At 57.6% G+C, this 27,383-nt stretch overlaps 2 protein-coding genes across 2 annotated transcripts; both read left to right on the top strand.

Annotated features, from left to right (window-relative positions):
* The first annotated feature begins 4,719 nt into the window (after nucleotides 1–4,719).
* GDF10 (growth differentiation factor 10) lies at nucleotides 4,720–15,267 on the top strand. The gene is made up of 3 exons (XM_059662065.1): nucleotides 4,720–5,529; nucleotides 11,796–12,712; nucleotides 14,369–15,267. The coding sequence occupies exons 1-3, from the start codon at nucleotides 5,223–5,225 to the stop codon at nucleotides 14,558–14,560; spliced, it is 1,416 nt and encodes a 471-aa protein (XP_059518048.1). The 5' UTR covers nucleotides 4,720–5,222; the 3' UTR covers nucleotides 14,561–15,267.
* A 6,918-nt stretch (nucleotides 15,268–22,185) lies between these two features.
* On the top strand, nucleotides 22,186–27,182 carry GDF2 (growth differentiation factor 2). Its single transcript, XM_059662064.1, has 2 exons — nucleotides 22,186–22,756; nucleotides 24,718–27,182. The coding sequence occupies exons 1-2, from the start codon at nucleotides 22,414–22,416 to the stop codon at nucleotides 25,656–25,658; spliced, it is 1,284 nt and encodes a 427-aa protein (XP_059518047.1). The 5' UTR covers nucleotides 22,186–22,413; the 3' UTR covers nucleotides 25,659–27,182.
* The last annotated feature ends 201 nt before the right edge of the window (nucleotides 27,183–27,383 follow it).

The raw sequence follows: 27,383 nt of genomic DNA, 5'->3' as shown, positions 1-27,383 counted from the left end.
AATCGAGTCCTCTTTGCCCTGGGCAGGAGATGCCTCAGCTCCCACCGTGGAGCCCGCTTTCTCACATCACCCCGACAGTCCTTGGTCAGGCATTCTAGAAACATGCACGGGGATAGAAATGAGCACGCAGAGACGTGTGGGGGAGTGCTGGTGGGAACCAGACTGTCAGGGGGAGGAGGTGCAGTGATGGAGCTGCAGCAGGGGTTTCAGCAGAGCCCTTGGGGCGTCCTGGAGCAGCAGGCCCTGCAGGGCTGTCTTGCCGTGGAGTAAAAGGCCAGGCCTTGGCACCCTTCAGGACCTCGTCACTGCATTAGGACTGTCCCTTTGAGGCAATTCTTGGGGAGGGATGCAGCTGTGAGCCAGCCAGCCACAGACAACTGTCCTGGCCACTAGAGAATGAGAGCCTGGGGTCTGGGGCCTGGAAGGGGAACAGGGTGTGCACCCAGCAGGTCTGTAGGAAAGCCGCAGGAGGCACGGGATGTGTGCTGAGAGCAGGTGGGCTCTCTGAGTTCTGGGGCACAAGAGGACTGCACGAGGAGACTGAGGAGACAGGCTGAGACTGGCAGGCCAGATGGCAAGGTCTTAAATGCTAGGACAAAGATTCGAGGCTTTGCTCCTCCTGCAAAGGTTTTGAGAAGATTATTTTGGGGTTGTAAGGAGACTGTGCAGCCCCTAAGGGGTCTCAATCCCTAAGTGTCCCTTTTGGCTGCCTCTCCCACAGAAGTCTCCTAACTGGCTTGCTCTGGCCAACTCACACCCACCACTGTCCCCTCCCCCTAGTCGGCTCCCTTCAAATTGTCACTCCCCACAGTGCAGCATTCATGCACCAGTTCTAAATAGTCCCACTGTTCCACTTGAAGGAGAAGTAATACCAATTCCCATGTTTGCTCAGAGAGCACCATATTTCATCAAACCAGAGCCCATGCTGGCTCAGATTTCTGACTGAGACAATGTTCTGTAATCCTGGTTTATTCACATGTCACGAGTATTTTAGCAAAACAGAAATGAATGGCCTGAGCCACCCCAGGAAGGAGCGGGAGAGCTGGGTTCCGCCCAGGGGAAGTCGGGCCTTCTCCTGCCACAGTCCTCCAGGGAGCTGACTTAGATTCTCGAAGTTTCTCCCAATTTTAAGAAAGAGAACTTGGGCTGAGAAGGAGTCACAAAGTGGGTAGTTATTTCCCTATAAAACGGTAACTCCACGAATGGATATTGCCGGAGCAAAAATACAATCTGTCATTGATTATAAAGTCCTTTGTGCTTGTTATTTCGCAGATTTATTACACTTGGGCCCAGAGGCCTGGGGGCCCTGGGATTCTGCCTCTCGCGCCCCAGCAAACCTCCGGCCGCTTTTTCACAACCCATTCCCCAAATGGGAACAGGGATCTCTGGCATTTCTTTTGTCCTAATGGCCATGAACTTTGGAAAACTAGATGAAGAGCTATATGAATCCCCCTCCCAACCACAGGGACCTACAGTACCAACACTAAGGCTCTTTGGCAGAAGTCTGTGACTTCCTAATCAGGGAAACCTTCTCTTTCCTTTTCCTCCCCCGCCCCCCTCGCCAGCTCCTGGCACTGTGTGCTAAGAAATGCATTTTATCTGCAGAGCAAGGAATGAGCAGGCTGCACCTCCATCAGACCTGGAGTCTGGGTTCACATTAAATAGGCTAAAACAGGAGCCGTGCTATTTAGTCCCATCTCATGTTAAACCTTATCAATGAGCCTCATAATATGGAACGCTTGTCCCCACTTTAGAGTTGAAGAAACTGAGGTGCAGAGAAGGCACATAACTTGCTTGAGGCCATACAGCGAGGTGTGCCGGTGAAAAGAGGGACACGAACCCAGTCCCAATGTGCTCCGAAGGATCATGTAGCCCCTCTCACTTCAAGAACAGGTTGATATGAGGCCGCAGACCCAGGCCTAGAGTGTGGGAGCTGAAACAGAGCCCGGGGGCCAACCTTTTCATTCAGACAGGAGGCCACTGGGGCTCCAAAAAGTGATGGGGCTGAGCAGGGTGACAGAACTAATCAGAGGCACAAACCAACTCTCCAACCAATTAGCTGGACAATAGCACGAAACAACTGTTCGGGAGCACCCCAGGTTGTGTAACTTGGGAAAAGGTCCCAGATGAAAGCAAAGGAAGGTGCTTGTCAGAACTGTCCAGAGTTGGCCTTCTTCCCACCGGCGTAGAACTTCGTGACTAGCTCTTCACTCCTTCCTCTGGGTTTTCTGAGCTTAAGGAACCCCTGCTCTCCCAGAGTGTGCAGCAGAGAGTCCTGGAAAGCTGAGGGCCCCCCAAGCCTCTCACCTCCCTGGAGAGTGCAGTCTCCACCGCAATTGGCAAGTTCAAGACCTCAACACCCGGTAAGACTAGTTTCTGATACTCCTAGGACTAAGGTAATTTTAGGAGGAAGCTGTCACAGATCACAGCTCTCAGGACTTGAATCCACAAGTTGAGTCTGCCATCTCAACTTTTATTTTGAGCTGCAGCTCAAGCTATTAAAAACAAAACATTCTCACTGGCAAGCTCCACAATTAGCCTCATTTCCACGAGCTGTTCTGCATGAGCTGAAATTGCACAGCAATTGTTTCCCATCTTAGCAATGCTATTTGCAGGCCGTGCTGGGAGCCAGCAAGGATGTGACCCGGTGGTAATCTGAATTGCTTCACCAAACACATTTTTATCCCATCATCTCGGCTACATGAAAGGGAGCCATAGTGCTGCAGTGTTCAGACTTTACAGTCCCGCTGTTCAGCAATAAAATGAGGCAAGAAATATTAGCCGTCCCCGGCTGATGCCTTAATTCTTTCCCAACAATGTCAGAGAATCTGTGCCCAACGGGTTTTAGTGCCGGCTAAAGCCTGACCCTCTGGCTGGCTTGAATGGAGCGGGAATGAGTTAAGGAGAGTAAGAAGGCTTTAAGGGACACAGATCCAGAATAGCCCAGCTTGTCCCAGCCTCCTGCCGACTCCTCTCCTTTTCACAGGACTCGATTGTGTATGGCCCCAGCAGAGACAAAATACCCCTGAGCAGAGGTTACCCCCAGCTGGTACAGGTCAGAGGCATTCTGGGGCAGAAGGGGAGGGGGCAGAGGGGAAGTGAGGGGCACATACAGAGGGAGGGAGGCGGGTGGGTGGAGGAGGGAGCGGTGAGACAGAGTGGAGCATTTACAAGGAGAGAGTCATGGTGCCCAGGACTGGAACTTGATCACTGCACCTCCACACTCTTTTTGAAAACTGGTTCAGAAGTTGGGTGCGATGTGTACTAGCTATTTTAAAAAATGCTTCTCTGTAGTTTTCCAAAAGCTACAGGCCCAAAATTCCAGGCTTGCAATAGGATGGCCTCTCATCTGACATGGCAAGGTTTTTTAAAATTACAAATGGATTGTGTTTTACACACCAACAGAAGCTTTTTCCAGCAATGTTTCAATTATGACCTTGTGAGTCCTCCAAGAAAAGGAACCATTTTGGCTCAGGAAGCCTAAAGTTACCCAGCAAAGGGAACAGCGTGTTCACAAATAGTCCTTAGAAACGTGGCAGGGGCCCCTTGCGGGACCCCGGGAGAAGGTGGCTTTGGGAGGCCCTTCCCCCCTCAGAAGGATTCGTACACTCTCTTTGCGGGCCTCGGGCTCCTTCCTCAGGCTGAGGATACTGTGCAGACTTCCGCAAAAGGAATGCTTTTAACAGGCAAGGTAATAAAAGAAGCCGTTACATTAAAATGTCTTCATCAAGACAACATTAAAAACAACTTTGCAACATAGTAATATATATGCCTTTTAAATTATTTCATTAAATAACTAGCAGAGGGCTTAACAACTACTTTAATCTTTAAAAAGTGACAAGCCAGTAAGATACTTTGAGAAATCTGAAACAACTCCCATGATAGGAAAATATCTGTGCTTGGTGGTTATTGGTGACAAAGTCGCTATGGTGTGGTTGGCTGGCTGCCTTTCCAATATTAGGAAATGCTAGGTTTCAGTTACAGGCTAGTGAAAATAAAGATGCAATTCCCCCACTCAAATCCCCAGGCCCGGGGGACTCTATGCATAGAGGGGAAACCCTTCCAAAGGCAAGGGTCCAGGACCTCCTGCCAGGGCTGAGCTCAGGCCGAGGGCTGGGAATTCAGGGCACCCGCACTTCATCGGAAGCCTCCTTGGACCGCCACTGCTTCCGTCTGCTATCCTGGCGTTTCCGGGAGGTTTTGTGAAGCCATTTGAAAGCATGTCCTTTTGCAGTACAGTCCGATGATTACCTGTCCCAAGTCCAAATGTTAGCCAGGACCTTTGATGTGTTCCTTCGAATCCGTGTCTCCAAATCCAGGGTCAGTTAATTCCCTAATTCTGAATGTTAACCAGGATCCTGTTTCAGTTGCCCTGCGGGCTGAGCTTGGGGGTAGGGATTTTCATTCTCCAAGGCTGCCCAGCAAGGGTCGGTCCGTTCCCTCACTGTTCCCTCACGCTTGCATTGGGGACACTGTGGCTCAGAGGCAATTGGGCGCACACTCATCACCTCTCTGGTCCTCACGGGGGAGCTGTCATCTTGCAACCACTTACTAGTAGTCCTCGCATGCCATTGCAGGGGCAACCCGGCAGGCGGCCCCTCCGGCTCCCCCTCCCCGGCGCCCCAGCCCCCTCGCTCAGCCCGGCCAGCCCTTGGCGCCGAAACACCAGCCTCCAGGGTCGAGGTTCTCCGGCTCCAGCCAGGGGAGCGGGGAGCGGGGAGCGCGCTCGCCCTCGCCCACGCCCACGCCCACGCCCCCCGCACTCTGCCCGCACTCAGCGCACAACCTGCGCGCGCCCTGCCACAGACGGGCGCACGCACAGCCCGGGCCGGGCGCTCTCCTGCTGGCCGCGGCCCCGGTGGTCCGGGAAGCACTGCTGGCTCCCCAAAGGCGCCGCTGGCCCCCCGCCCCGCTCCGCCCCTCAAACCCGCCGGGCCTGCAGCTCCGTGCGCCACGAAGTTCCGAGGCGCGAGTCCGTGGAGGCAGCGCGCCCGCCGGGCTAGGCTGGGCTCCGCGCCCTCAGGACGGCCGTGACCACTGGCCTTGAGCTGGGGCGGCTGACGGACTGAGCGCTAGGTTGGTTGCTCCGCTCGGCCCGCACCCGGGGACCCCCAGCTGCCTGGGCTGCTGTGCGCCCTCCATCCGCAGAGTCAGTCTGCAGCCCCGGTGCGCCCGCGCCCTCCCTCCTCGCCAGCTCCGGCCCTTCGCCACCGCCACCCACCATGGCCCATGGCCCCGCTCACACCAGCCGGGGACCAGGGTCCCAACTACTGCCGCTGCTGCTGTGGCTTCTGCTGCTGCTTCAGGACGCGGGTGGCAGCCACACAGCCCCCGCCCGGTCCGCCCCGCCCTATGGCCTGGCCGGAGACAAGGACCCCCAGCGGTTCCTGGGGGACAGGGCCGCAGCTCTGGGCCCTGGCGCCCAGGACATGGTCGCTGTCCACATGCTTCGGCTTTATGAGAAATACCGCCAAAGGGGCGCGCGGCCTGGAGGGGGCAACACGGTCCGCAGCTTCAGGCCCAGGCTGGGTAAGTAGAGGGCTCTGAGCCCTGTCATTCTCTCCTTTCCTGTTCCTCCTCTACCCCTGCATCTCCGCATGTCCTCTTCCTTCCACTCACTGTCACATCCTTTCATTGTCTCACTGAAGATTCACCAAGTACTTCTGCCAGTCCCTGAGCCACCTCCAGTGGGGTCACCTTGGTAGCCCAGAGTGAGGGGCTGCGAACCTGGAAGCCTGTCACACTTGCTGATACAGATCATTCCATACGCAAGGATGGAGATGGGACTGGGCTGGGAAGCTCATGGGTGGGGGGGCCCATGTCATGGGGTCAGTTGTGTTGGCTCTCACCCTGCGGAGGGCATGGCAGGTGGGCAGAGAAGTTCCAGGCCCAGGGCCCAGACTGAGGGTGTGAACCTCGAGCTGGGAGCAGGTCGTGGGCTCGGTGGCTGGGGAAGTAGGTTGGACCAAAAGGGCCTCGGGTGAGCAAGCTGGAGGCCTGCGGGGCTCCGGCATGAAGTGCTCAGGAGGGTTTGAGGAAGGCTCCAGAAGCTTGCAGAGATCCTTTCCCCTCCCCACACCTTGAATGGACCTGCACAGAGGCCGCTTGCACAGCGCCCCTGCCCTGCTCAGAGAGCAACGCCAGCCTAGAGCCTCATGTCTGTCCACCTGGGCTGGGCTGCTCTGCGGTCCCCATGGTACAGAGGTGGGGCAGCCTGGGGCCAGGGGTGGGGAGAAGACCATGGTTGTCTTGGAGACTACTCATGGTCACAGGATGCCATTCCAGAAAGTGTGGGTCGGGGTCCTCTGCAGCCCTGGGGGGCAGGGGGAGGAGGACATGCATCAGAAGAAAGACCACCAGGAACAAGTTCAACATTGGGGCCACCTATCCTGGGTCAGATCTGCCACCTGCTGACCACTGGCCGTGTGACTCAGGTAGCATCTGTGGCTCCGAGCCACACCTGGGAAGCTCGGCCTCACTGACCCCTGTACTGGGAGCACCTGCCAGGGAGAGGCCCCGTTCCCCTACCCTGCACTGAGCAGACTCAGATGGGTTCCAGGCCAACCAGAACGAACTCCATCCCCCCTGGTACGCCCCATTCATCACCTGGGGGCTATTTCCGCAGTAGCATTATTAATTAAGCCCCTCAAGAATCAGCGAGCATGGATGTGACCTTGAGCAAATCATTAAAGCTCTGTGGACTTGCGTGGACTCGTCCACAAAATGGGACGTTCATGCCAGTACCCTCCCTGTGGGGTGGCAGGGCAGCTGAGCTGAGGTGATGTGTAGGATCCGAGGCAGCCCTGGCCAGGTCAGGTGCTGGTACCTGCCATTCCCCTCGGAATACAAGCTTTTGTGTTCATACAGGTGCAGACTTGACCTTGCAGCCATTGAGTCAGCCCTCAAAGCATCGCAGTTGAGGAAAGCATTGCTGCAACAAGGGGCGAGCACCCCGGGAGCCCACCCCTTGCTGCAGCCCCTGCATGGAGGCGCACAGTTGATCTCTGTTCTCACAGAATGGGGGTACTACAAGTAACAGTGAGTGAAGACAGCATGTTAGCCCTGAAAAAGACCCAGAGACAGTCCTTCAGATCCAGCCCTCCCATTTCACAGAGAAGGAAACTGAGGCAGGGGATGGGGCTGTTCACAACAGTGGCAATGGTTGGCGCTTCCCGTCTGCTAAGCCCATGCTATTTTCACCACTCTCTCCCTCCCCCAGCGCCATCACGACTAAGCCCAGGGCTTGGGAGATGGAGGGTAGAACAGACGATTTGGGGGCTTATTCTGAAGGAGCCTGGGACGTCTGACAAACCTGTTTAACATTAAATCCAACATTCCCATCTGGAACCTCTGGCCGCCAGCTACTGGCGTGTGCTGCGGTGCCCGTCACTACCTCTCCGAGCACCCGGTTCGGTGGGTGAGGGGGTTTGGTGCCTGGCACAGAGCAGCTCGGCAGCTTCGTTTCTCATCCCCTCCCTTGATTCACTTCAGTTGTTCCTTATGCAGCTGCTCTCCAGCCCTCAGAGATGCCCGCTGTCTGACCAGCTGTGAGGAGGTGTGAGCCTGGGCAGGGGGCCCTCACCTTATGAGTGAGGCCAAAAAGTGGGGCTTCCCCTCTGGTACCTGAATGTCCTGGGCCAGCTCCCAGGCGGTGCCTCTGCAGCTCGGTGGGTAGCGCCTCTCCCTGCACAGCAGGTGCTGGGCCTTCAGCCTTGTTTCCAGGAATGTGTTCCTCACCTGCCGCCAGGCAGCAAGCTCAGGTGCCCAGGACTGGCTGTGAGCTGCCGGGGCGGGGGGGGGGGGGGGGGAGCGCGAGGGGGGGAAGACGGGGACCAGGTCCTGTGTCTATGACTCGGACTTGCTTGCGCCTCAGCTTTTCACTTCTGAAATTCTGCCTTTCTTATAAGGTGCTTTTTAATGACTGAAACATGTCAAGTGTTTAAAAAATGCCTGATGTATGTGTCAGTAATTTATTAGCTCCTACTATTATTACTCCAGCCGCCCTCTCTCCCTTCCACTGAGTACGCTTTGCTCCTTATTAAGGCTACATCAGTGGAGAGAGCCTCTGATCCTGCCCCTAAGGGTTAAGATTAGACACCCCCTCCCAATAGCCTGTATTTAAATCTTAGCTCTGCACCCACTTGTGTAATACCCGCATGTTACTTAATCTCTCTCAGCGTGACCTCTTTATCTCTATAAGGAGTGTAATAATACACACCTATCTGTCTGCAAAGTCACATTCATTTCCGTTCCCCAGGTCTTTCTCAGCACCCCAGGGGAGCTCAGATGACACCAAGATGCATTTTTGGGCCCTGCCTGCCCAGAAACGCTCAGGAGCTGACTCCACGGAGGCCTGGGGGGTGGGGGGACTTCGGGATCCCCAAGGACCAGCAGGGAAGGGCTCTGGACAGCGCCAGTGAAGCCCTTACAGCAGATGAGACCCACGGCAGATGAAAGGCCAGGCGGCATTTAGGCAGCTGTGGAGGTGAAGCCGTCCGCTGTGCGCCTGGACCTGGGAGGACTTGGGTTTGAATGAGGGGATAAGGTGAGGAGAAGCGGACCGGTGGGCTATAGCCGGGCCATCAAGAACTTGAGTCCTACAGGCCATGGGGGAGTATACAGTGTTATACAGTGATGGAGGGGGAGGGGGGAGAGAGGGAAAGGGAAGGAGGGGAAAGAAAGAGAAGGGAAGGGAGAGAGGGAGGGGAAGGAGGAAGGAAGGAGAGACTCAAGGGAAGGAGAAAGGAAAGAGAAGAAAGGAAGATCATGAAAGCAATGCTTACTTACTGGGGGAAATCTAGAAATCCACAGTAAAGAGAAGTCATCCCTAATCACACACCCAGATCTCACCAGAGGTAATATTTTGGTGGGATGTGTAGTTTTTAGGATCATATGTTCAACATGCAGGTAAAATGTGTTATATTCTCATTTGAAGTTGCCTTTTTTTTTTCATTGTTTCTTGTTATTGGGATTCTGTCTTTTTCTTCCTGATTTGTGGAGGTTCTTTATGTATTAAGGACATTAACCCTTCACCTAAAATGGATGACTCCTTTGACACTTGAGAGTGACCTGAGGGGCGTGGGGCTCTGGGCACAGTGGCATGAGGCTGTGCCCTGGACGGAGCAGTGGGGAGGGACCAGAGTGCAGGACTCTGTGGACAAGCAGGTGCAAAGCCCAGAGGACTGGGATTGGTTAGATGCTGGCGGGGAGGAGGCCATGAGTGTCCTCGGGCTCCTGTTGGGCGGGGAGGGGACAGGTGGCCATGCCTCTCACTGGGCACGAGGCAGGGATCAGGGCAGTGCCCTGAGTGCAGCCGCAGCTCACGATGCCACAGGGCACCGTGCAGCATGCTCCACAGAATGATCGTACAACCTTAGGGGGTGGGCACAAATATTCTGTAGTTCCCTGGGGAGGAACCTGAGGCGCAGAGACGGTCCATGACTCGCTGAAGGCCCCAGAGCTAGTAAGTAATGCAAGCGCACTGAGCCTGACTCTGGGCCTGCTTGAAAGAAAGACGCTCCGTTCGTCTTAGCTCTCCCTCCTCTGCAGCACCACCGGCCCCACTGCGCCCTTCCTCCAGCTTATGTGGTACTTGTGTCTTCCAGGGTTCTCACCCGGGGCACCTCGGTGGCTGTTTCGAGGGCAATGGACGACAGCACGCACCTCAGGTGGCTCGCGTCCTGTTCCTGTAGGGTCGAGCCCACCTGCTAACTGGTGCAGACAGAGCTAGCACAGACCCCAGGCTCCATCCCCCAGCATGTGTTTCAGAGCACTGAGTCCCTCGGCCTTGTGTTGGTATCTAGGGACACAGCGGCAAACAAAGCTGGCAAAGCCCCTGCTCCTGGGAGCAGGCGTCCTGGGGGAGAGAAGCCCCAAGGAGTATGTGCCAGGGTATTGGGACGTGACACGAAGAGAAATGCAGCAGGGAACCTCGGAGATGCCTCGCGCTGGGGCCAATCCAGATGCTGCAGGCTCACAGCCACTCCCCCCCCCCCCCCCACCTCCCCGTGCTTCCCAAACTTCTCTGCTGGTTAGAACCCCTGAGTTGCAGGTTAAACTAGATTCCTGCACCCCATTTTCCAGGCTTTCTGAGTCACATCCAGGGTGGAAGGCAGTGATCAGGGGTCTGGGAAATGCAGGACTCGACCATGACACTCCAGGTTGCCGTGGTGGGGGAAGCCCGTTCCAATGTGCATTGACCATGCTCCTGTGTGGGGGGCAGGCCACACCTCGAGGGGGGCCCAGCGGCCGCCACAACTCTGTGTTTGTTCTGAGAAATAGATAGGGTGGGGCCTTGGAGTGCCGCTGAGCCGTGCCCGGCATTCTCCAGGACCTGCGCAGATGCCTGTTCTCCTTCCTCCCCCCCACAGTCCCTTAAGAGTGGGTGAGTTCCCAACTGAATTATGCCTCCTTCCTAGTGTAAACAACGAACCGTGAACTGAAGATTTTCGTTTAGAAAATAATCCCAGCGGATCCTGTGGGTGCACAGGTGAGGGCATCTGTGCCCGGCCCAGCACCAGCACACATGACATTCCGAGCTCTGGAGCACTGCCCTCTCCCAGCTCTGCCCACAGGCCCACACGGGCAGCAGGACATAATTCAAGGGAACAGCCTGCCTGGCAGCTCTGGTCTCCTGGTGGTCCACAGCACCCCTGGGAGGCCCCAGGAACCACTCCTCCCTCCCATTTGAACCCTAGAGAGGACTTGGCCATTCAGGGAGCTCATGCTGCCAGGCCAGGCAGCTTCCTGGAGCTGCAGACCAGGGGGCTTGGCCCTGGGAACTAGGGGTAACTTGGTAGACCCAGGAGAGAAGGAAAGAGGGGTTGGCAGCCCTAGGATGCGGGGGCCAAAGTGTTCTCCAACTTCAGAGGGGCTGATTGAGGGATCCCAGTCCCTACCATGGTTTGAGCCTCTGGAGCAACCTGGACGTTGGAACTTTTGTTGGGTGGCCTTGTGCATCCTGATTTCTTTCTTTGTAAAACAAGCTGAAAAGCCATTAGGCAGCCCGGCCAGAGGTGCTTAGTTGGTTGAGTGTCGCTGTGTGCACAGAAAGGTTGCTGGTTCAATTCCCACGCAGGGCGCATGCCTGTGTTGCGGGTTTGGTTCCAGTCAGAGCATATATAGAAGGCAAGGGACCAGTGTGTCTCTCTCACGTGCATCTCTCCCTTTTTCCCTCTCAGCATGTCCTTGGGTGAAGATTTTTTTAAGCCGTTGGGCAGAGCACAGCAGACAGCCAGGTGACTGTGTCCATAGGCCCTTTTCCCTCAGCAGGCCCTCAGCACAGGAGAGTATGGGGTTAGCTACTCCTGCACCTCATTTGGAAGAATGGCTGCATTTAATGTCTGTTAAATAAAGGCAGAGGAAATACTAGTACAGGAAGGGCTGCTCTCAGCAGCACTGGGACTCAGCCCACCTTAATGGGCCAGAGGTTGTTTGTTCATTTGTTCATTGAGAGGCACTGGAGTATGTGTGTGTGTGTGTGGGGGGGGGGGGGGTGACGGGGGGGGGGGCAGCTGACAGGAGTTGTAGGGGCCAGTAGTCTGAGCACCTACCTTGTCTGCGGCTACATTTCCTTGTTTGCAGCAGGATATTGACAGTCCCCAACCTCTGTGACCTTAATTTCTCATCCACTCACTGGGGATAGCAGAGGGCGCCCTCTCCAGTTTAATGTGAGAATTACACGAGGACAGCCTGGCTGGCCTGGAGGGGCCCCCTGAATGGGTGTTCCCCTTCCATCCCAGCCCTGGCCTCTGCAGGAGAGACCCTAACAGGCTGTGTCTGTCCTTCCCTCGCAGAAGTGGTCAACCAGAGGGCCCTGTACTTCTTCAACCTGACTTCCATGCAGGACTCGGAAATGATCCTCACAGCCACGTTCCACTTCTACTCGGAGCCACGGTGGCCCTGGGCTCACGAGGTGCCCTGCAAGCAGCGGGCCAAGAATGCGTCCTGCCGCCTGTTGCCCCCAGGCCTGCCCGCACGCCGCCACCTGCTCTTCCGCAGCCTCTCGCAGAACATGGCCACACAGGGGCTGCTCCGGGGGGCTGTTGCCCTGGCGCCCCCGCCACGGGGCCTCTGGCAGGCCAGGGACATCTCCCCCATAGTCAAGGCGGCCCGCCGGGATGGCGAACTGCTTCTCTCTGCCGAGCTGGATTCTGGGGAGAAGGACCCTGGGGTGCCCCGCCCCAGCGCCCACACAGCCTACATTCTCATCTATGCCAATGACCTGGCCATCTCGGAGCCCAACAGTGTGGCGGTGACACTGCAGAGATACGACCCCTTCCCTGCTGGAGACCCGGAGCCAGGCGCCGCCCCCAACAGCTCCACAGACCCCCGCGTCCGGAGGGCCACGCAGGCTGCCGGGCCCTTCCAGGACAACGAGCTGCCGGGGCTGGACGAGAAGCCAGCACAGGCGCCCCACGCCCCGCAGGGCGCACTGTGGCCCAGCCCCTTCCGGACACTGAAGTCCCGGCCAGGGCGCAAGGACCGCAGGAGGAAGGGCCAGGACGCGTTCGCGGCCTCCTCGCAGGTGCTGCACTTCGACGAAAAGACAATGCAGAAAGCCCGGAGGAAGCAGTGGGACGAGCCGAGGGTCTGCTCCCGCAGGTACCTGAAGGTGGACTTTGCGGACATCGGGTGGAACGAATGGATCATCTCTCCCAAGTCCTTCGACGCCTACTACTGCGCGGGAGCATGCGAGTTCCCCATGCCCAAGGTAGGGCTCTCCGCCCACTGCCTCTCACTCTCAGCTGTCCCCGGCTGGCGAGTCCCTCTGCCTGGTGCTGCTTCCGGTCTGTAAGACAGGGATGATAGCACCTCCCATCTGCGGGGCCTGGGTGGACAGGTACAGCCCACAGAGGGATATGGCTGGGCTGTGCCTTTGAAAATGATGACTTGGTTGAACTAAATTTTAAATCGGAACATTTCTGCTTTTGCAAAGGGGAGAACCCCTCTCCTTAGGTGTGTGTTCCCACAAGGCAACAATCCGCAGAGGCTGAGTGGATGCTGCCCCCTGTAGACAGGACAGGGCGTCAGCGCTCCCTCCTCACCTCAGCATCCGTGTCTGTGACCAGCACAGAGCTGCCTTCAGTGACTTCAGTGAGGACTCCCACCTCCCTTCCTCCCACTCAGGGCAGAGACCCACAGGACACCCAGCCCTCACGGTGCAGGAGTCTGCAGACACAAGCTGTGGGCTGCTCTGTCCACCGCGCTGGCAATGCTTGCAGCCCCACCTTCCCTCCAAGCTGGGCTGTGGCTGTCTGTCCGTCTCCCACTGCCTGAGCGTGCGGCTGGTTGCCAGCTGATGCAGATCTTCGGTCACAGCGCACACTTCCCTTGTGCTTAGCTCCTCTGCTGAGTTCCGGGTCATGCCTTCCCTTCAGGAAAGGAAGTCAGTGCATAAAGCCAATTCGAACCTCAGTAAGGCAGCCAGCTGGGAAATCCCAGAGCCCACGCGGGCGGCATTCCCCTGCTGGCCCTTACTCTCCTCAAAGCCGTGCATGCGCCAGAGAAAGGGAGGGTGGTGCCCTCAGGATGGCGTGTACGGGAAGGTCTGACAGAGTCCGGACTCCCGCTGGCTGGCCCTGCACTCACCCTGTCACCTGGCTGGCTGCCTTCCCACCTTCCTGACACCTGCCTGCATCCCACAATCAGAAGTCCCTGCCTCCCTCCCCTCCCTGCTTCCCACCAGGGGGCTGTCTCTGCAACACAGTGACATAAAGCTCTGGTCCCGCTGAATCCTGCTCCCCTGTCAGAGGTGCCTATGGAGCAGCGCTCTCTGGGTTTGCTGCTGTGCCCGGCGCCTCCTGGGGGTGCCAGGCTGCTGGGGAGGAGGAGAAGCCTGTGCCTGGCTGTCTTCCTGAGGGGCCTTGGTCAAGTTTCTTAGTCATTCTAAGTTTCCCCACCAGTGAAATGTGGTAACAGCCACCCCATGAGGCTGATAGATGGCTAATGGGGTGACGCAGGTGAAGCAGCACTGACACCGCGTCCACCTTCTCAGGAAGCGTCAGTGTCCAGGCCGCCCGTGCTCACATGTGCAGCTGCCCGTCGGCGCCCAGAGCCCCGTGGCGCGGAACACGTGGTACTCCTGGGCCTGTGCAACCCGGGCCGCTGCAGCCCAGCCGAACCCGCTGGGCATCTCCTTAGGCCTTCCCTCTGAAAGCGCCTGCCCAGTTCCAGGTGCTCCTCCTCCGGGATGGGTGAGGAGCAGGTGCCCCCAAGCGGCCAGTGCCATGTAGGCGTTGTGACCGCGCTGAGAGGTGGGAGGGGCAGGAAGGCCTGAGGCTCTTGCAAACTCCCAGGGCTCCGTCCCTGGCTCAGTGGGTGGGAGACGGCAGAGCGCGGAGGTAACCATGTTCCTTTCCCACTGCAGATCGTCCGCCCGTCCAATCACGCCACCATCCAGAGCATCGTCAGGGCCGTGGGCATCGTCCCAGGCATCCCGGAGCCCTGCTGCGTTCCCGACAAGATGAGCCCCCTGGGGGTCCTCTTCCTGGATGAGAACCGGAATGTGGTTCTGAAGGTGTACCCCAACATGTCTGTGGAGACCTGTGCCTGCCGGTAAGACCGGCTGCTCCAGGGAAGGAACCCCCGTGCCCTCGGGGCAGTGGCCTCCGCGCCCTGGAGTGAGAGCTTGACTGTAGGTGCAGCTGCGACGGCCAGGCAGCGCACAGGCGGCCTCGCGGCCCTGGAGGATCTGTCCCCAGGGCATCATTTCGGGGTTTTATTGCCAGTGACTGAGCCCCAAAAGGACCAGAAAATCAGCCCAGCCTGAAGGGGGCCACCGCCCACCCCTCACCCTGGAGGCCGGCAAGCCAAACCTGTCCACACTGTTGGCGGCCGTGGCATCACCCCCGGCCTTCACAGAAGCCTGCGCACCTGGGGCCTCGTTCCTCCCAGTGGAAACAGCCTCATGTAAACAATCGCATTGGCCACAGATTAATACTGGAAAATAGGCCTAAGCAACAGTAAAAACGGATGTTTCTTTTCCCAGATTCCACTGCAGAAGCTTTTACAATATGCACATGTAATCAATTTTCATTTCTTTTTCTTAATATATATTTTATTTTAAAACAAAAAGGGGAGCTGTAACCATTCCACACGGGTAATCGTGCTGGGTAAGTGTGCATTGTTCAAACATGCTTATTGAAATAACACGCAGCGATATCTTGGAACACTAAAAAATAATCGAGATTTTTATATTTTTATAAATTATACTTTCTCTACTGTAGGTTGTATGTTATGTGTTTTATGGAAAGCTAATAAATTAAAGGTACAATGGTATCTTGAAACTAAATGTTACCCATTCCAAAATACTGATGGACCCCACCCGGGAGCACTCGCCTGCATGGCTGCTGGGATCGCAGCCTTTGCTGGGGTCAGCTGAGACCCCGTAGGCCATCTCTGCCCCAAACTCGGGAACCAGCTGCTCCTGTGCCCTCGAGTCCCCCCCACACACACCTCCCCCGCTCCCCCACCCCAACCCAGTCCAGGCAGCAGCGGCCCAGGCCGCCCAGCCTCACGGGGCTTCTGTGCACGTGTACTCTGCCTCAGAGGGACAGCGAATGGCGAATGATCGGGAGGCTCTGAGACACCAAGAGGAACCTCTGGGGCCGCCTGGCCTGGTCCTGGCACTGGGAGGAGACTCAGGCGCGCAGCCTGGAGTCGCTCCTGTGGTGCCCACGCTCCTGGGCCTGGAGCAGCTGCTCCCTGGCGTGTGGCAGAATGGCCAGCTGTTTCCTCATCAGCAACCCACCCCAGAGCAGCCTCCCCAGTGGCTCCCTGGTCTCTAAGTTTGCGTGGTTTACAGTGCTGTTTACCACCAGCGTGAGGCGGATTGCCCCGAGTTGGGCAGGAGAACCTGGGTGTCTGACAGTCATCGGGCTGGGCCCTGAGCGGATGGCAAGCCCCAGTCTTACTTGGAGGACACGGAGAAGTGGGGAGCAGGCCTCCAGCGGGGGCTTAGAGGAAAGACCCCAAGGCGTCTGTCTTAGGCCAGGTTCCCGAGACCAGGGCTCCTCCACAGGATGCACGAGGAAGTCCCCCAGGAGACGCGGGTACGGAATGGCTGAAGCAGCACTGGAGGGCAGGCAGCCGAGCGCCCCAGCCTCGCCTGGGTCGTGTGGGGGGCTCTGAGGGCAGGAAGCCCAGCTCCCCAGCCTCACCTGGGTCCTGTGGGGGGCTCTGAGGGCAGGAAGCCCAGCTCCCCAGCCTCACCTGGGTGGTGTGGGGGGCTCTGAGGGCAGGCAGCCGAGCGCCCCAGCCTCACCTGCGTCCTGTGCTGGGCTCTGGAGCTGAACTACACCTGAGGGTTGGTCAGGCCTTGACCAGGGAGCTGGGTGTTCACCCCTCCCCAGGTTGCCTCAGGAGGGAGTGACAGGGAGGAACGGAAACTCCCAGCTCCCTGACCCTCTGCACAGGCACCCGCTGAAGAAGGCTGCAGTGCAGCTACTGGACACAAGGCGACCAACGAGACGGAGCGCCCAGAGCAGGGAGGCAGGGAGCCCTGAGGCCCCTCGCAGAGCCGCCCAGCGCTGCTCACACCTCTGAGATGCTCCAATGGCCTGGGACGTGTGCACACAGCTGCCCGGGCACACGGCCCTGCCTCTGGGCAGAGACCAGGGGACATGAGGTAGAGCTCTCGTTCCTGCAGGCATGTTCTGGGACTGAACCTTCAGTGTGAATTGCTGGGGTGTCGGCCAGCTTAGCACTTGGTGTGCGTGTCTAAGCCGTTTTGGAAGATGACAGGATGCAGGTTAATAGAAAAATAAGTACAAAGCTCAGGCCTGATAAGGCTCCCCATGCCTCCCTTCACAGGTCCGATTCCTTATTTTCTCTTCTCCCTTCAATTTTCTCTCATCAAGTTGCTCCCTTCCACTGCTTGGTGGAAACGGGGTGACCTATACTGGTTCTTTCTGTCATCTGCAGTTTCTGGGAGATCTTCCGAGTCACCCTGAGCGCCTCTGCTTCGTTTCTGGACTCGGGGGTGGAGGGAGCAGGCTGGGAGCGCACCCTGGGTGCTGCCGTGGGCGGGGAGGGTGGGATGCGGGGTGAGGACTGGGAGTGGGTGGGAGGAGCTGTGCCGTCGGTGCCCGAGAGACAGAGGGGAGCCTCGGGGCACCTTGCAGCTGCTTCCCCGGCAGTGCCTCGGCAGCACCGGCTCAGGCTGGGTGAGGGTGCCCACGGGCCTCCCCAAGGCAGGGGCAGCGTCAGCTTCACACCAAGGCTGCTCCATCCACGGCCACGTGCTGGCGCTGCCACGCCTGCTGGCCACTGGCCGCACTGCCAGCCTGTTTGGTTGTCCCAGTGGCACTGAATGACCTCACAGTAAAGCAAGGTTTAAAAGGAAACGTGTGTATGAAACATTTTTCCTTAACACCAAAATATCAACATCACACAGGAGGCTCCAGCACGGAGCCCAGGTGGGCATGGGCCCCTGCGGTCGTGGGTCTGGAGGCTGGCATGGTGGCTGCCACCGGGCCCTGCTCCTGAAGCGACACCCTCTGGAAGGGTTAGTCCATGTGGCAGATACAAACCGTCCAACTGAGAGCCAGAAATGTAAGGCTGGGAGAACACTGTGGGAGACGGATCCAGCCATTTTACTGAACAAGTGGGGAAACCGAGTCCAGATACCACCAGGTGCCTTGCTGAGGTGTCCCAGTAGGTACCTCTGTATGTCTAATTCACTCTAAGAACCTGGGTGTCTGACAGTCGTTGGGCTGGGCCCTGAGCTGGGCCTTGGCTGTGCCCTCAGGTAGGGACGCCGAGTGCTCTCCTCCCCACCGTCCTGCACCCGGCCAGTCTCGCCTGGCCTTCGGTTTCTGCTCAGCACCGCCCTTGCTCAGAATACACAGGCTGCTTGGCGAAGGGCGGTGCTGACAACATGCCATCACTGCTGTCACCTGTCACAGTGCTTCTCAGGCCAGGATGGAGGCAGAGCGATGCGGGTGGGGTGGAAGGTGGGTCAGCAGAGGTCTGGGTGGGGTGGGAGGGTGTGAGGGGTTCACAGGGAGAGGAATGGAGGTGGCCCCACCAGGATGAAGGGCTGGACTCATTGGTGCAGAAAGGCATTGCAGATCCCACTTGAGCAAATGTGTGTGATGGCACCCATGCCATGGAGAGCTGGATGGGTGGGGGGAGACCAGAAGGGCAGAACCAGCTCTGACTGTAAATTGTGCACCAAAACCCTGACGTTTCAGTTCGAGGCCATTCCTTTACCAAAGCTGGACACGTAGAGCCCCTGGGCACACCGACACTTCTGAGATTCCCTTCCCGTCCCTCTCCTGCCTGAGGGTGATGCTCGGCCCAGCTCGGCCCACTCTCCTTCTCAGGTGGAATTCAGTCCCAGCCCCGTCTCTCCCAGCAGCCCTGGGTGGGCGAGCAGAGAATGGACTGGTTATCAGTCTCTGCTCTGGCACCTACTAAATGCTGAGTACCGTGCGAGGCAACATCTGCTACTTTGCCTCCTGGGGCTCAGGCGGACGTCCTCCATCAAAACCCATGTGCACACTCCAGCGTGATTCCGTCACTGGAGGGCTCGGCCAGGTCGCCCGGCCTTGTTCTGACTCAGGCCAAGGCTTGCCCTTCTGACCTGTTCCCTGCTGCTGGGCGTCCAGGGGCCACACAGAAGAGCCACTGTCCTATACGTGTGCTCACCGCCTGGCACGGTCCTGAGACAGGGAGCTCACACTGTTCACATGCCAAGAGGATCGCAGGGAGGCGAGGCTCGGAGCTGCGAAGCGACCCACCCCCTGCTCTGCCTGGCTCATGCTTCCTTCTTGCAGCTCCTATTCCTCTAGCGACTGTGGGTGAGTGTGGGGCTTGAGAAGCTCACAGAGGGACTGGTGGTGTCCTTGTCACCATGCGCCCCAGGGCAGCAGGAGTTCCTAACCCCCGGAGGCAGCTGCTTCACAGAAACCAGGCAGATGGCCCCGCCTCCACGAATGAAGGTTGAGCTCTGTGTCTGCTGAAGGGATGGGCCTCAGCAATCCTTGAAATAAATGGATGAGTCCATCTGCCCTCTTACTCATTAAATTTACGTCTCCCATAGCAATTGCACTTGATGACCCTAGTTCTGCAGTTCACAAGTCCAGGAAGAGATGAGGTTACAGAGGCTCTGGTTAAAGTCACCACAGCACAGGAATGCTTGTCATCTGGGCATCGAGTGTAGCTAGGGCAAGGCTGAGCTGGCAGCCCCATCCTCAGCCCGGCCAACACCCCGTGGAGCACCCTGAGTGTTCAAGGACATACACAGCGATGAGCACAGAGGCCTGCCCAAGGAGCCTTCTTTCCAAGGCACCCAGGAGCCTGTGCGGGCCAGGCTCTCCTGAAGCCACGCCTTCGCTGGACTGGTCAGCTGTCATCAGTTAGCCGCACTGTTTTTCATAAGCCTGCTAGCACTCTCCTTTTCTGCAACCTGCAACAAAAGGAACTATATGGCACTCCTCAACTTTTTTAAATTGTGGCTGAGTACACACAACATAGAAGTCATCATTTAAGTGTGCAGTTCAGTAGCATTTAGTATATGCTGGTTGCTATGTAACCATCACCACCATTCGTCTCTAGAACTAGAATTCTGTACCCGTTAATCAATAACGCCCCATTCCTCCTTCCCCTAAGCCCCCAGCAACCACCATTATATGCATTGGACTATTCTAGAACCTCATATAAGTACACTATTTGTCCTTTTGTGACTGCTTACTTCATTCAGCATGTCTTGAAGGTCCATCATGTTGTGGCATGTGTCAGAATCCCTTTGTCATGCTGAATTATGTTCCACTGCCCGTGTGTGCATAGTGCACAGAGGAGGACGTCACAGAGACCTGGGCAGGCGCCTGGGCCAGCCAGGCATCCCAGCAGCTGTGTGATGCCGGCCCATCGCCAACAGCAAAGCCAGGTGTCACAGAGAAGCAACAGCAGGCGGCACCCACTGGAACCCCTTCCCTGCCCCCACCCCGCCTTCCAGCTTTAAGAAGCTGGGCTGACACCACTCACCTCCGCCCCTTTGGACTAAGTGAACCTACATGCACTTGGACAATTTAGGAAGGAGATGCCCTGAGGGAACAAACTAGACTTCCGGGTAGCAGGGACCAGAAGGCTGCACACTCTCATTTGAAAACAACATAAGAGATGTGGGCATATTGATACTCTGGGTTTGGGGGCAGATAATTACAGAAACTCACAGGCACGCTGCCCGCACAGTGCTGGGCACCGGCACACCACAGTTCACGGGACTGAGACTCCGAGCCCTGCTCCTGGAGCCTCCCTGGCGGGTGTGGTGACTCCACATGTAGGCAAGTCCCCCATCCTCTGCCTGAGACCCCCACACTATCAGCAAACCTGCAGTTTCTTTTAACTCCTTTCATGGAAAACCCGACCTGAATGGGTCCATGATTTTACTCACTTCACTGCAGAAATGTCAATGCGCTTGACTGCAGGTTGCTGCCTCAACCCTATTGGGGATGTCACGGTATGCATGCCCTACCACATCCCCAGCCGGAGCTCTGCATCGGAGAACACTCCTGCCCAAGGGCTTCAGACAGGAGACTGGAGCTGTATGTTTCTTGAAACGTTAGCGGTGGGCATGACTGCACAATGAGGTTGTAGTTTACTTCCTTCTTCATAGTGTGTTGCATTTCCCACGTTATCTGCACTGTGTACTGCTGTTACAATCAGGAAAGAAAACCTGTAGGTATTTCAAAAGCATCAGGCCCCTTGAGCTTCCCTGGGCGCATTAGGGCCACCCCACGCAGCCCTGTGCTCCTCCTGCAGTGGGAGAGATTTCTGTGGGGTGGGGTGAGGGGAGGGTTCTGGGGGGGCGGGGTTCCTGCCGGCTCCTCCGGCCCACTGCACTCCCGGCCTCCTGCCCCTCCCTCAGTGCAGGAGTTAGCTCTTGCCTTGAGCTAGCCCAGGCCCAGGAGGCTTCCTGCCCCTTTTCCAAGCAGCCGTCCTGAGTGACACCCTTTCCCTCTACCCTCCCCTGGCAGGGCCCCAAGGGATAGGGACAGCAGTCCTGCCCAGGCCTGGCTAGCAGTCTCCTGGTGTTACCCTGTACTGGACCTCTGACCTCAACCTGCCACAGCCCCTCCTCCATCTCCGGAGGCTGCTCAGTGCTGCCACCCTCCCAGGAGCACCCTGTGGCTGTGGAAACACCACCCAGTGCTCCTCAGGGTAGACCCCTGAGGGTTTTTAGCGAGGCTCATTCTTTGCTTCGCTCAAACCCACACCTGATGGAAATGGACAGTTTCAGTGTGAGCATGATGCTCTTAAAATAGCACAGACCCTGGGGCCTGGCTGGAGGCTGTGGGCTGTGGCTGCTCAGCTTCCTCAGGCAGGACCCTCCCTGCCGCACCAGCTCAGAGCTCCACTCTCCCGCGTGTCTCCCAGGCCACACGGTTCGGTTCCCCTGGATGAGGAATGTGGTCCACGCGCCACCCTCTGACATGAGCAAAGACCCACACACAAGGCCAGTGACAAAGCTTTTGGGGGTCCCTGGTGGCCAGCCTTGGGGAGCAGGCTGGGAGGCACAGGGCTTCCTCCTCAGCTCCCAGCAAAGTCAGACCTGGACGAAGTGACAGGCAGAAAGCAGCCCTGCCACGGACCAGGGAGTGCAGGGACTGTGTGGGCTCCAGCACCTGCGCATCCCCCTCCGGCGACTCTCCTCTTAACCGGGCGCTGAGGACACGGAGCGCCTTGTTCCGGGTCCTGCTGTGGGAATGAGGCAGGAGCTGGGCCTGAGTCCTGTCTTGCCTGACGTCTCCTCGCCTCACCGAACCACGTGCCACCAGCTCGCGTGGCCTCCAATGCCGGGAACCAGCGTGTCAGACAAGCCCCGAGGCGGGACGTGCTGAGCCACACCTGCCAGTCCTGCCTCCACGGGGAGCAGGCCCCCCACTCACCCCGCCACGGCCGCACCCGGCACCCGCTCAGCCGGAGTCTGCAGGGGCTCCGGGGGGTTTGTGTTGCTTCTATATTTGGAGGCCTTCTTGTCGTGTTTGTTTCCTGGGTCCCTTGCTCCTGTGGCCCAGGAGATAGAGCACACGTCACCCTGTCTTGAGATTCTTTTGAACAGAACTGGCAAGGAAATGAGAACGATCCTAATTAGGGGGTGATAACCCCGGGGAAATCCGGGTTCTCTGCAGCTGACCGTGCTCTTCCCACAGCCTGTGTTGTCAGATGTTTACAGAGCCTTCATTAGCTTAGCGCGGCCTCAGATAAGAGGTGGGAGCAGGCAGCGAGGGCCGATAAGAAGAGCGGAGGGCGCTCGGCCGGCAGGGAGCCTGGGAACTGGCCGGGTGCTGTGTGCAGAGGGGCCAGCCGGACGATGCGGGCCTGCTCCTCCCGGGCTCCTGCCCACACCCGTTAACACGAGGTGGCCAGCGGCCGTCTCCCGTCCAGGGGACCCCCTGCTGTCCCAAGATGTGCCTCGGGGCGCTGTGGGTGGCCCTGCCGGTGCTCTCCCTGCTGGCCTGCTCTGGGCAGGGGAAGCCTCTGGAGACCCGGGCCCGGGCGTTGGCCAGGGGAGATGCCCGGCTGCCAGCGGCAGCGGGCGGCGAGCAGGAGGGAGGCACGTTCGACCTGAGGATGTTCCTGGAGAACATGAAGGTGGATTTCCTACGCAGCCTCAACCTGAGCGGGGTCCCGGCCCAGGACAAAACCCAAGCAGAGCCGCCGCAGTACATGATCGACCTGTACAACAGATACACCACCGACAAGTCGTCCACCCCCGCGTCCAACATCGTGCGCAGCTTCAGCGTGGAAGGTAGGGTCTGCTCCCCCAGGGCCCTGAGGGTCGGAGGTCGGGGGACATCGTACCCACAGCGGCACTGCCCGCTGTGGTGGCCACCGGCCACAGGAGGCTCTTTAAGTTTCCATTAAATTCATTAAAATGAAATGAAATGGGTAACTTAGTTGTTTAGTTTCACCAGCTTCCATTCAAGTGCCGGGCAGCGGAGTGTGGCGAATGGAGTCCCTGCAGGACCCGGCAGCTGAGCCGCAGGGCCTGCCCCGGGCAGCTCTGCCCTGGGGGGGCCTCCCTGGGCCTGGGCTCCTGGGCTCAGTGGGAGCTGAGGGCATGGCTGCGCCCTCGCCCCCTCCCTCCCTCCATTTCCCCCCTTCCCACTGGCCCCTTCCCACCAAGAAACAGATGCACATTGGGCCTTCAACCTGGTATATTTTTAAACTTTGAGAGAACATCTCCCTCATGAAAAGGTATAAAAAATTCATATTAATGCCCCTGAGAGATTAACACTGGAGGACTACTTAATCATTTTCTAAGTATATAAGAATGGCCCTGATTTGGGAGGACTGAAATGTCGACTCAAGGCTTATGTGCACTAATTCACACAATCAACGCAGGTGAGATGACTGAGCAGGAGGGCGAGGCTTGCAGATGCTGAGGGAACTGCCACACCCTATTGGTCAGCAGCTGCACTGTGCCTCAGGCCCCCTGCGTGGCGGCGGGTCTCCTGCCGCGGCATCCTCCCTCTGAACACCCCACGTGGTGTGGTGTGGCGCTGGCCTTTCTTCTCTGCCCTGGGCTGGAGCCCCGGAGGCTCCTGCAGGCCTTGCTCATGCCACAGCCGCCAGGCCCCCCTCGAGGGCGCTGTGCTCACAGTGCATGCCCAGCAGTGTCCGATTTCCTGACTGCCCAAAAGGAAAATCTAGATGTTATGTGAACTTGCTTGATTTTTGAAACACTGGCTTTATTTTGTTGCTACAATCGGCCAGCCTCTCACCAGGCCCCCAGGGTACATCTGTGTCCTCTGTTTTAGGGCTTCCTTGGCAAGACCTAACCATTGGATCCCACAGTCTGGGAGTCCAGCGCTTAGAGTCATCTTAGGGGCATCTCACCCCACGCTCAGCATATCCGTGCCCTGGAAACAAGCGCTCTGACGGCCCCAGCTCTGCCGGTGGCCAGCACTCCTGTGGAGGCCACGCATGCTGCCCCTCACAGCCTTCACAGGCAGGGAGGAGGGCATTTGCTTTGAGACATCTGACTGCAGCCCGCAGCCACTATCAAGGCAGGAGCACAGGAGGCCCCTAGCGCACTGCGCACAGACCCCGCATCACTCGATATGCCAGAGCACCTCAGCGGGTTCTGCGGGGGCTCGAACAGCTGTGAGGGGGCCACAGAGAACTGTGCGAAAGGCCAAGTGCTTGGGGGGCAGGGCATGTGCCGGTGGGGCAGAGGGCCTGGGGAGGACACAGAAATATTGACTGGGCATCTAGTATGAGCCAGGACAGTGTCGGCTAAGTTCCATGCACCATCGTTTAAAATCATACACTCAGGGTCAGCTCTCAGAAGATGACAGTTTTATTGTATTTGGCTCTTTTTTAAAAAATGAGGATCTTTGCAGAATGTGAGCACTTTGGATGTTAAACACCCGAAACCCACTCGCACTTCTGTAAAAGCGAAATAACAATTAGACCCTCGTGATGAGTCATGTGAAATGTATGTGCAAAGCCCCTCCTGCACTGTGGGGCTCCCGGTGGAACCTGGGCCTGTTCCCTCCCATGCCAGCATCTCCTGCATCTGCTTTTCTTTGCACGATTCTAAGTGCACCTTTCAGGCACCTCTTCTACATTAAAGGCTTAAGTGAAGCCAAATAGAGATTTGACAATGTCATCCCAGGGGCCCTTTCATGGGAGCCATGCGCTCAGCTTGGTGTCATGAGCCAGACCCTCCCAGCAGGTGCCCATCACTGTGTATTTGCATTTCAGATGCTGTCTCTGTAGCTGCCACAGAGGACTTCCCCTTCCAGAAACACATCTTGCTTTTCAACATCTCCATCCCCAGGCATGAGCAGATCACCAGGGCAGAACTCCGGCTCTACAGCTCCTGCCAAAGCCACGAGCGCCCGTCTCATGAGCTGAAGGGAAACATCGCCATCTATGATGTCCTGGGTGGAGCGGACACAGGGGACGCTTCTGCGGGAGCCAAGGCCTTCCTGCTGTCCCAGGACATCCGGGACGAGGGCTGGGCGACCTTCGAGATCTCCAGGGCTGTCAAGCGGTGGGTCAGGGCCGACTCCACCAAGAGCAAAAACAAACTGGAAGTGGCCGTGCGGAGCCACAGGAAAGGCTGCCACAAGCTGGATATCAGCGTCCCCCCCGGCTCCAGGAACCTGCCCTTCTTCGTTGTTTTCTCCAATGACCGCAGCAATGGGACCAAGGAGACCCGGCTGGAGCTCAGGGAGATGATCGGCCACGAGCAGGAGAGTGTGCTGAAGAAGTTGTCCACCCACAGCCCAGAGGCGGGGGGGAGCAAGGGCGAGGGGGACGTGGGAAGCCACGTGGCCACGGGGTCATCCTTAGCCAGACGGAAGAGGAGCGCGGGGGCCAACAGCCACTGTCAGAAGACCTCCCTGCGAGTGAACTTCGAGGACATCGGCTGGGACAGCTGGATCATCGCGCCCAAGGAGTACGATGCCTACGAGTGTAAGGGGGGCTGCTTCTTCCCGCTGGCCGACGACGTGACCCCGACCAAGCACGCCATCGTGCAGACCCTGGTTCACCTCAAGTTCCCCATGAAGGTGGGCAAGGCCTGCTGTGTGCCCACCAAACTGAGCCCCATCTCCATCCTCTACAAGGATGACATGGGGGTCCCCACCCTCAAGTACCACTATGAAGGGATGAGCGTGGCAGAGTGTGGGTGCAGGTAGTGCCGCCTGCGGGCGGGGAGGCCAGGTTGGAGGGGCGTAAGGAGCGGTCCTGCGACAGGGACGAGGTCCATTTGCATGCCAGCCTGGAGAAGGAAAGGGAACTGTCACACCCTCCAGGTAGAGCCTGCTCTCCCTCTCAGGGCCGTCCCACGCACACCGCTGGGTTTCACGCAGGGGAGGCGATGGCAGGGAGGTAAGGGCCTGGAGAGAACAGGGCCGCCCGAAAGGGTTGTTGGGGTGGAAAGGGAGATGACAAAAGGGGAACAAGAAAAAAAAAAATAATCCAGAGTCAGCAGAACACTGAGCAAGGTGAGCCACAGGAGTCTAGACAGGTAGGTGATGTGTAGAGATTTAGAGAAATTAGAGGCGTGGAAGGGACTGGGGTTTATTTCCATAACTTCAAGGTGTGTGAGGGAAAGAAATGGACCATGTGCTTACACTAGTCATTTCACATCCCCACAACCCAGTGAGACAGGCGTTGTGACCCCTAATTTATATCCGCAGAAACCCAAACTCAGACAGGTCAAGTGGCACCCATCAGTCATCTGACTCCACCTCATAGGTTTGCATAGGGCGATCTATCACCCATGCCTAGGACCCTCCCAGGTGCCCCATCACAGTGTGGCAGGTCACCTTGTAGCTACAGGTCAGTTAGATGCTGGGAGGTGGGGAGCGCAGGGCACTGGGCTGAGACTGGCCAGTATTCGCCAGTGGGACTGGTTTGCCGGTTACATCCAGGGCATGTTCTGGCTGCTCGGTGCCGGTGCTGGCGCAGTGGCCAGTGCTTTTTAACATCACCCCAGAGTCACTGGGAAGGTGCGCCTAAACCAACTGCAGGGGAGAGAGCGGGGCAGGGGCACTCGGCCACAGTGTGCACAGTGCTGTTTGGCCAACAGTTCTCACGGGCCACTTGCTGCCCGTGCATTCAGACCGTGTGGTGGTTTGGGAGGGGCAGACACAGTCACCCTAATGGCCGGGGCCTGTGGCCTGCATCTCAGCTCCTCGCTCAGCATAACCAGCTCCCCACACAGGCTGTGCTGCATCTGGCCTCCAGAGCAGTGATCTAGGCCGTGGTCTGGGCGTGGCCCGCACCAGCCCTCACTGACCCAGGAGGACACGGTTTCTGTTTCCTCTGTATTTCCTCCTCCTCTGACTCGAGACACGCATGGAATGGGAGGGGGTGAGGAAGAGTCTGGAAGTGGCGAGGATTCCCTCCATCGCCCTTCTGACCACTGGCCAGGACCAAGCCCAGCAGAGGCCTAGAAAGGCCTGGGCCAGGCCCACTGGTGGAAGCTCCCAGTATGTCACAAACACAAGGTCTGTGCAGAATGTTTACATGGAGCCAATGAACAGCTTTAACATAAAATTGCAATGAAACATCATTGTTTGATTACTAGAGTTTTAGAAAACACGAATTCCTGGTACGACAATGTGCTCAGCCATAAAGATGGGTGGTGGGTGTCTTCCTGTCCCGATGGCGTGTTTCCATGCCTGCACCAAAGTTCTACTTGGAAATAAAGTCAAATGTCTAATCTGTGGCCTTTTGTGGATGTGAGACCTGGGCCCGATGGTCCCTCAGCCCCACACCCTGCCCACCCCTCCCTACAGGCCCTTCTTTCAGTGGGTGGGCGAAGGGGAGGGGATGGAGAGGTGCTGCCATGTGAGGGGGATGGGCATGTCTGTGTAAGGGCATGTGTGTGACTATGCGGGCATGGGCATGAGCAT

This window comes from Myotis daubentonii, chromosome 13, assembly GCF_963259705.1.
Source record: "Myotis daubentonii chromosome 13, mMyoDau2.1, whole genome shotgun sequence".
Taxonomy (NCBI): domain Eukaryota; kingdom Metazoa; phylum Chordata; class Mammalia; order Chiroptera; family Vespertilionidae; genus Myotis; species Myotis daubentonii.
The sequence above is the reverse complement of the archived record's forward strand: the minus strand, read 5'-3'. Positions and strand labels throughout refer to the sequence as shown.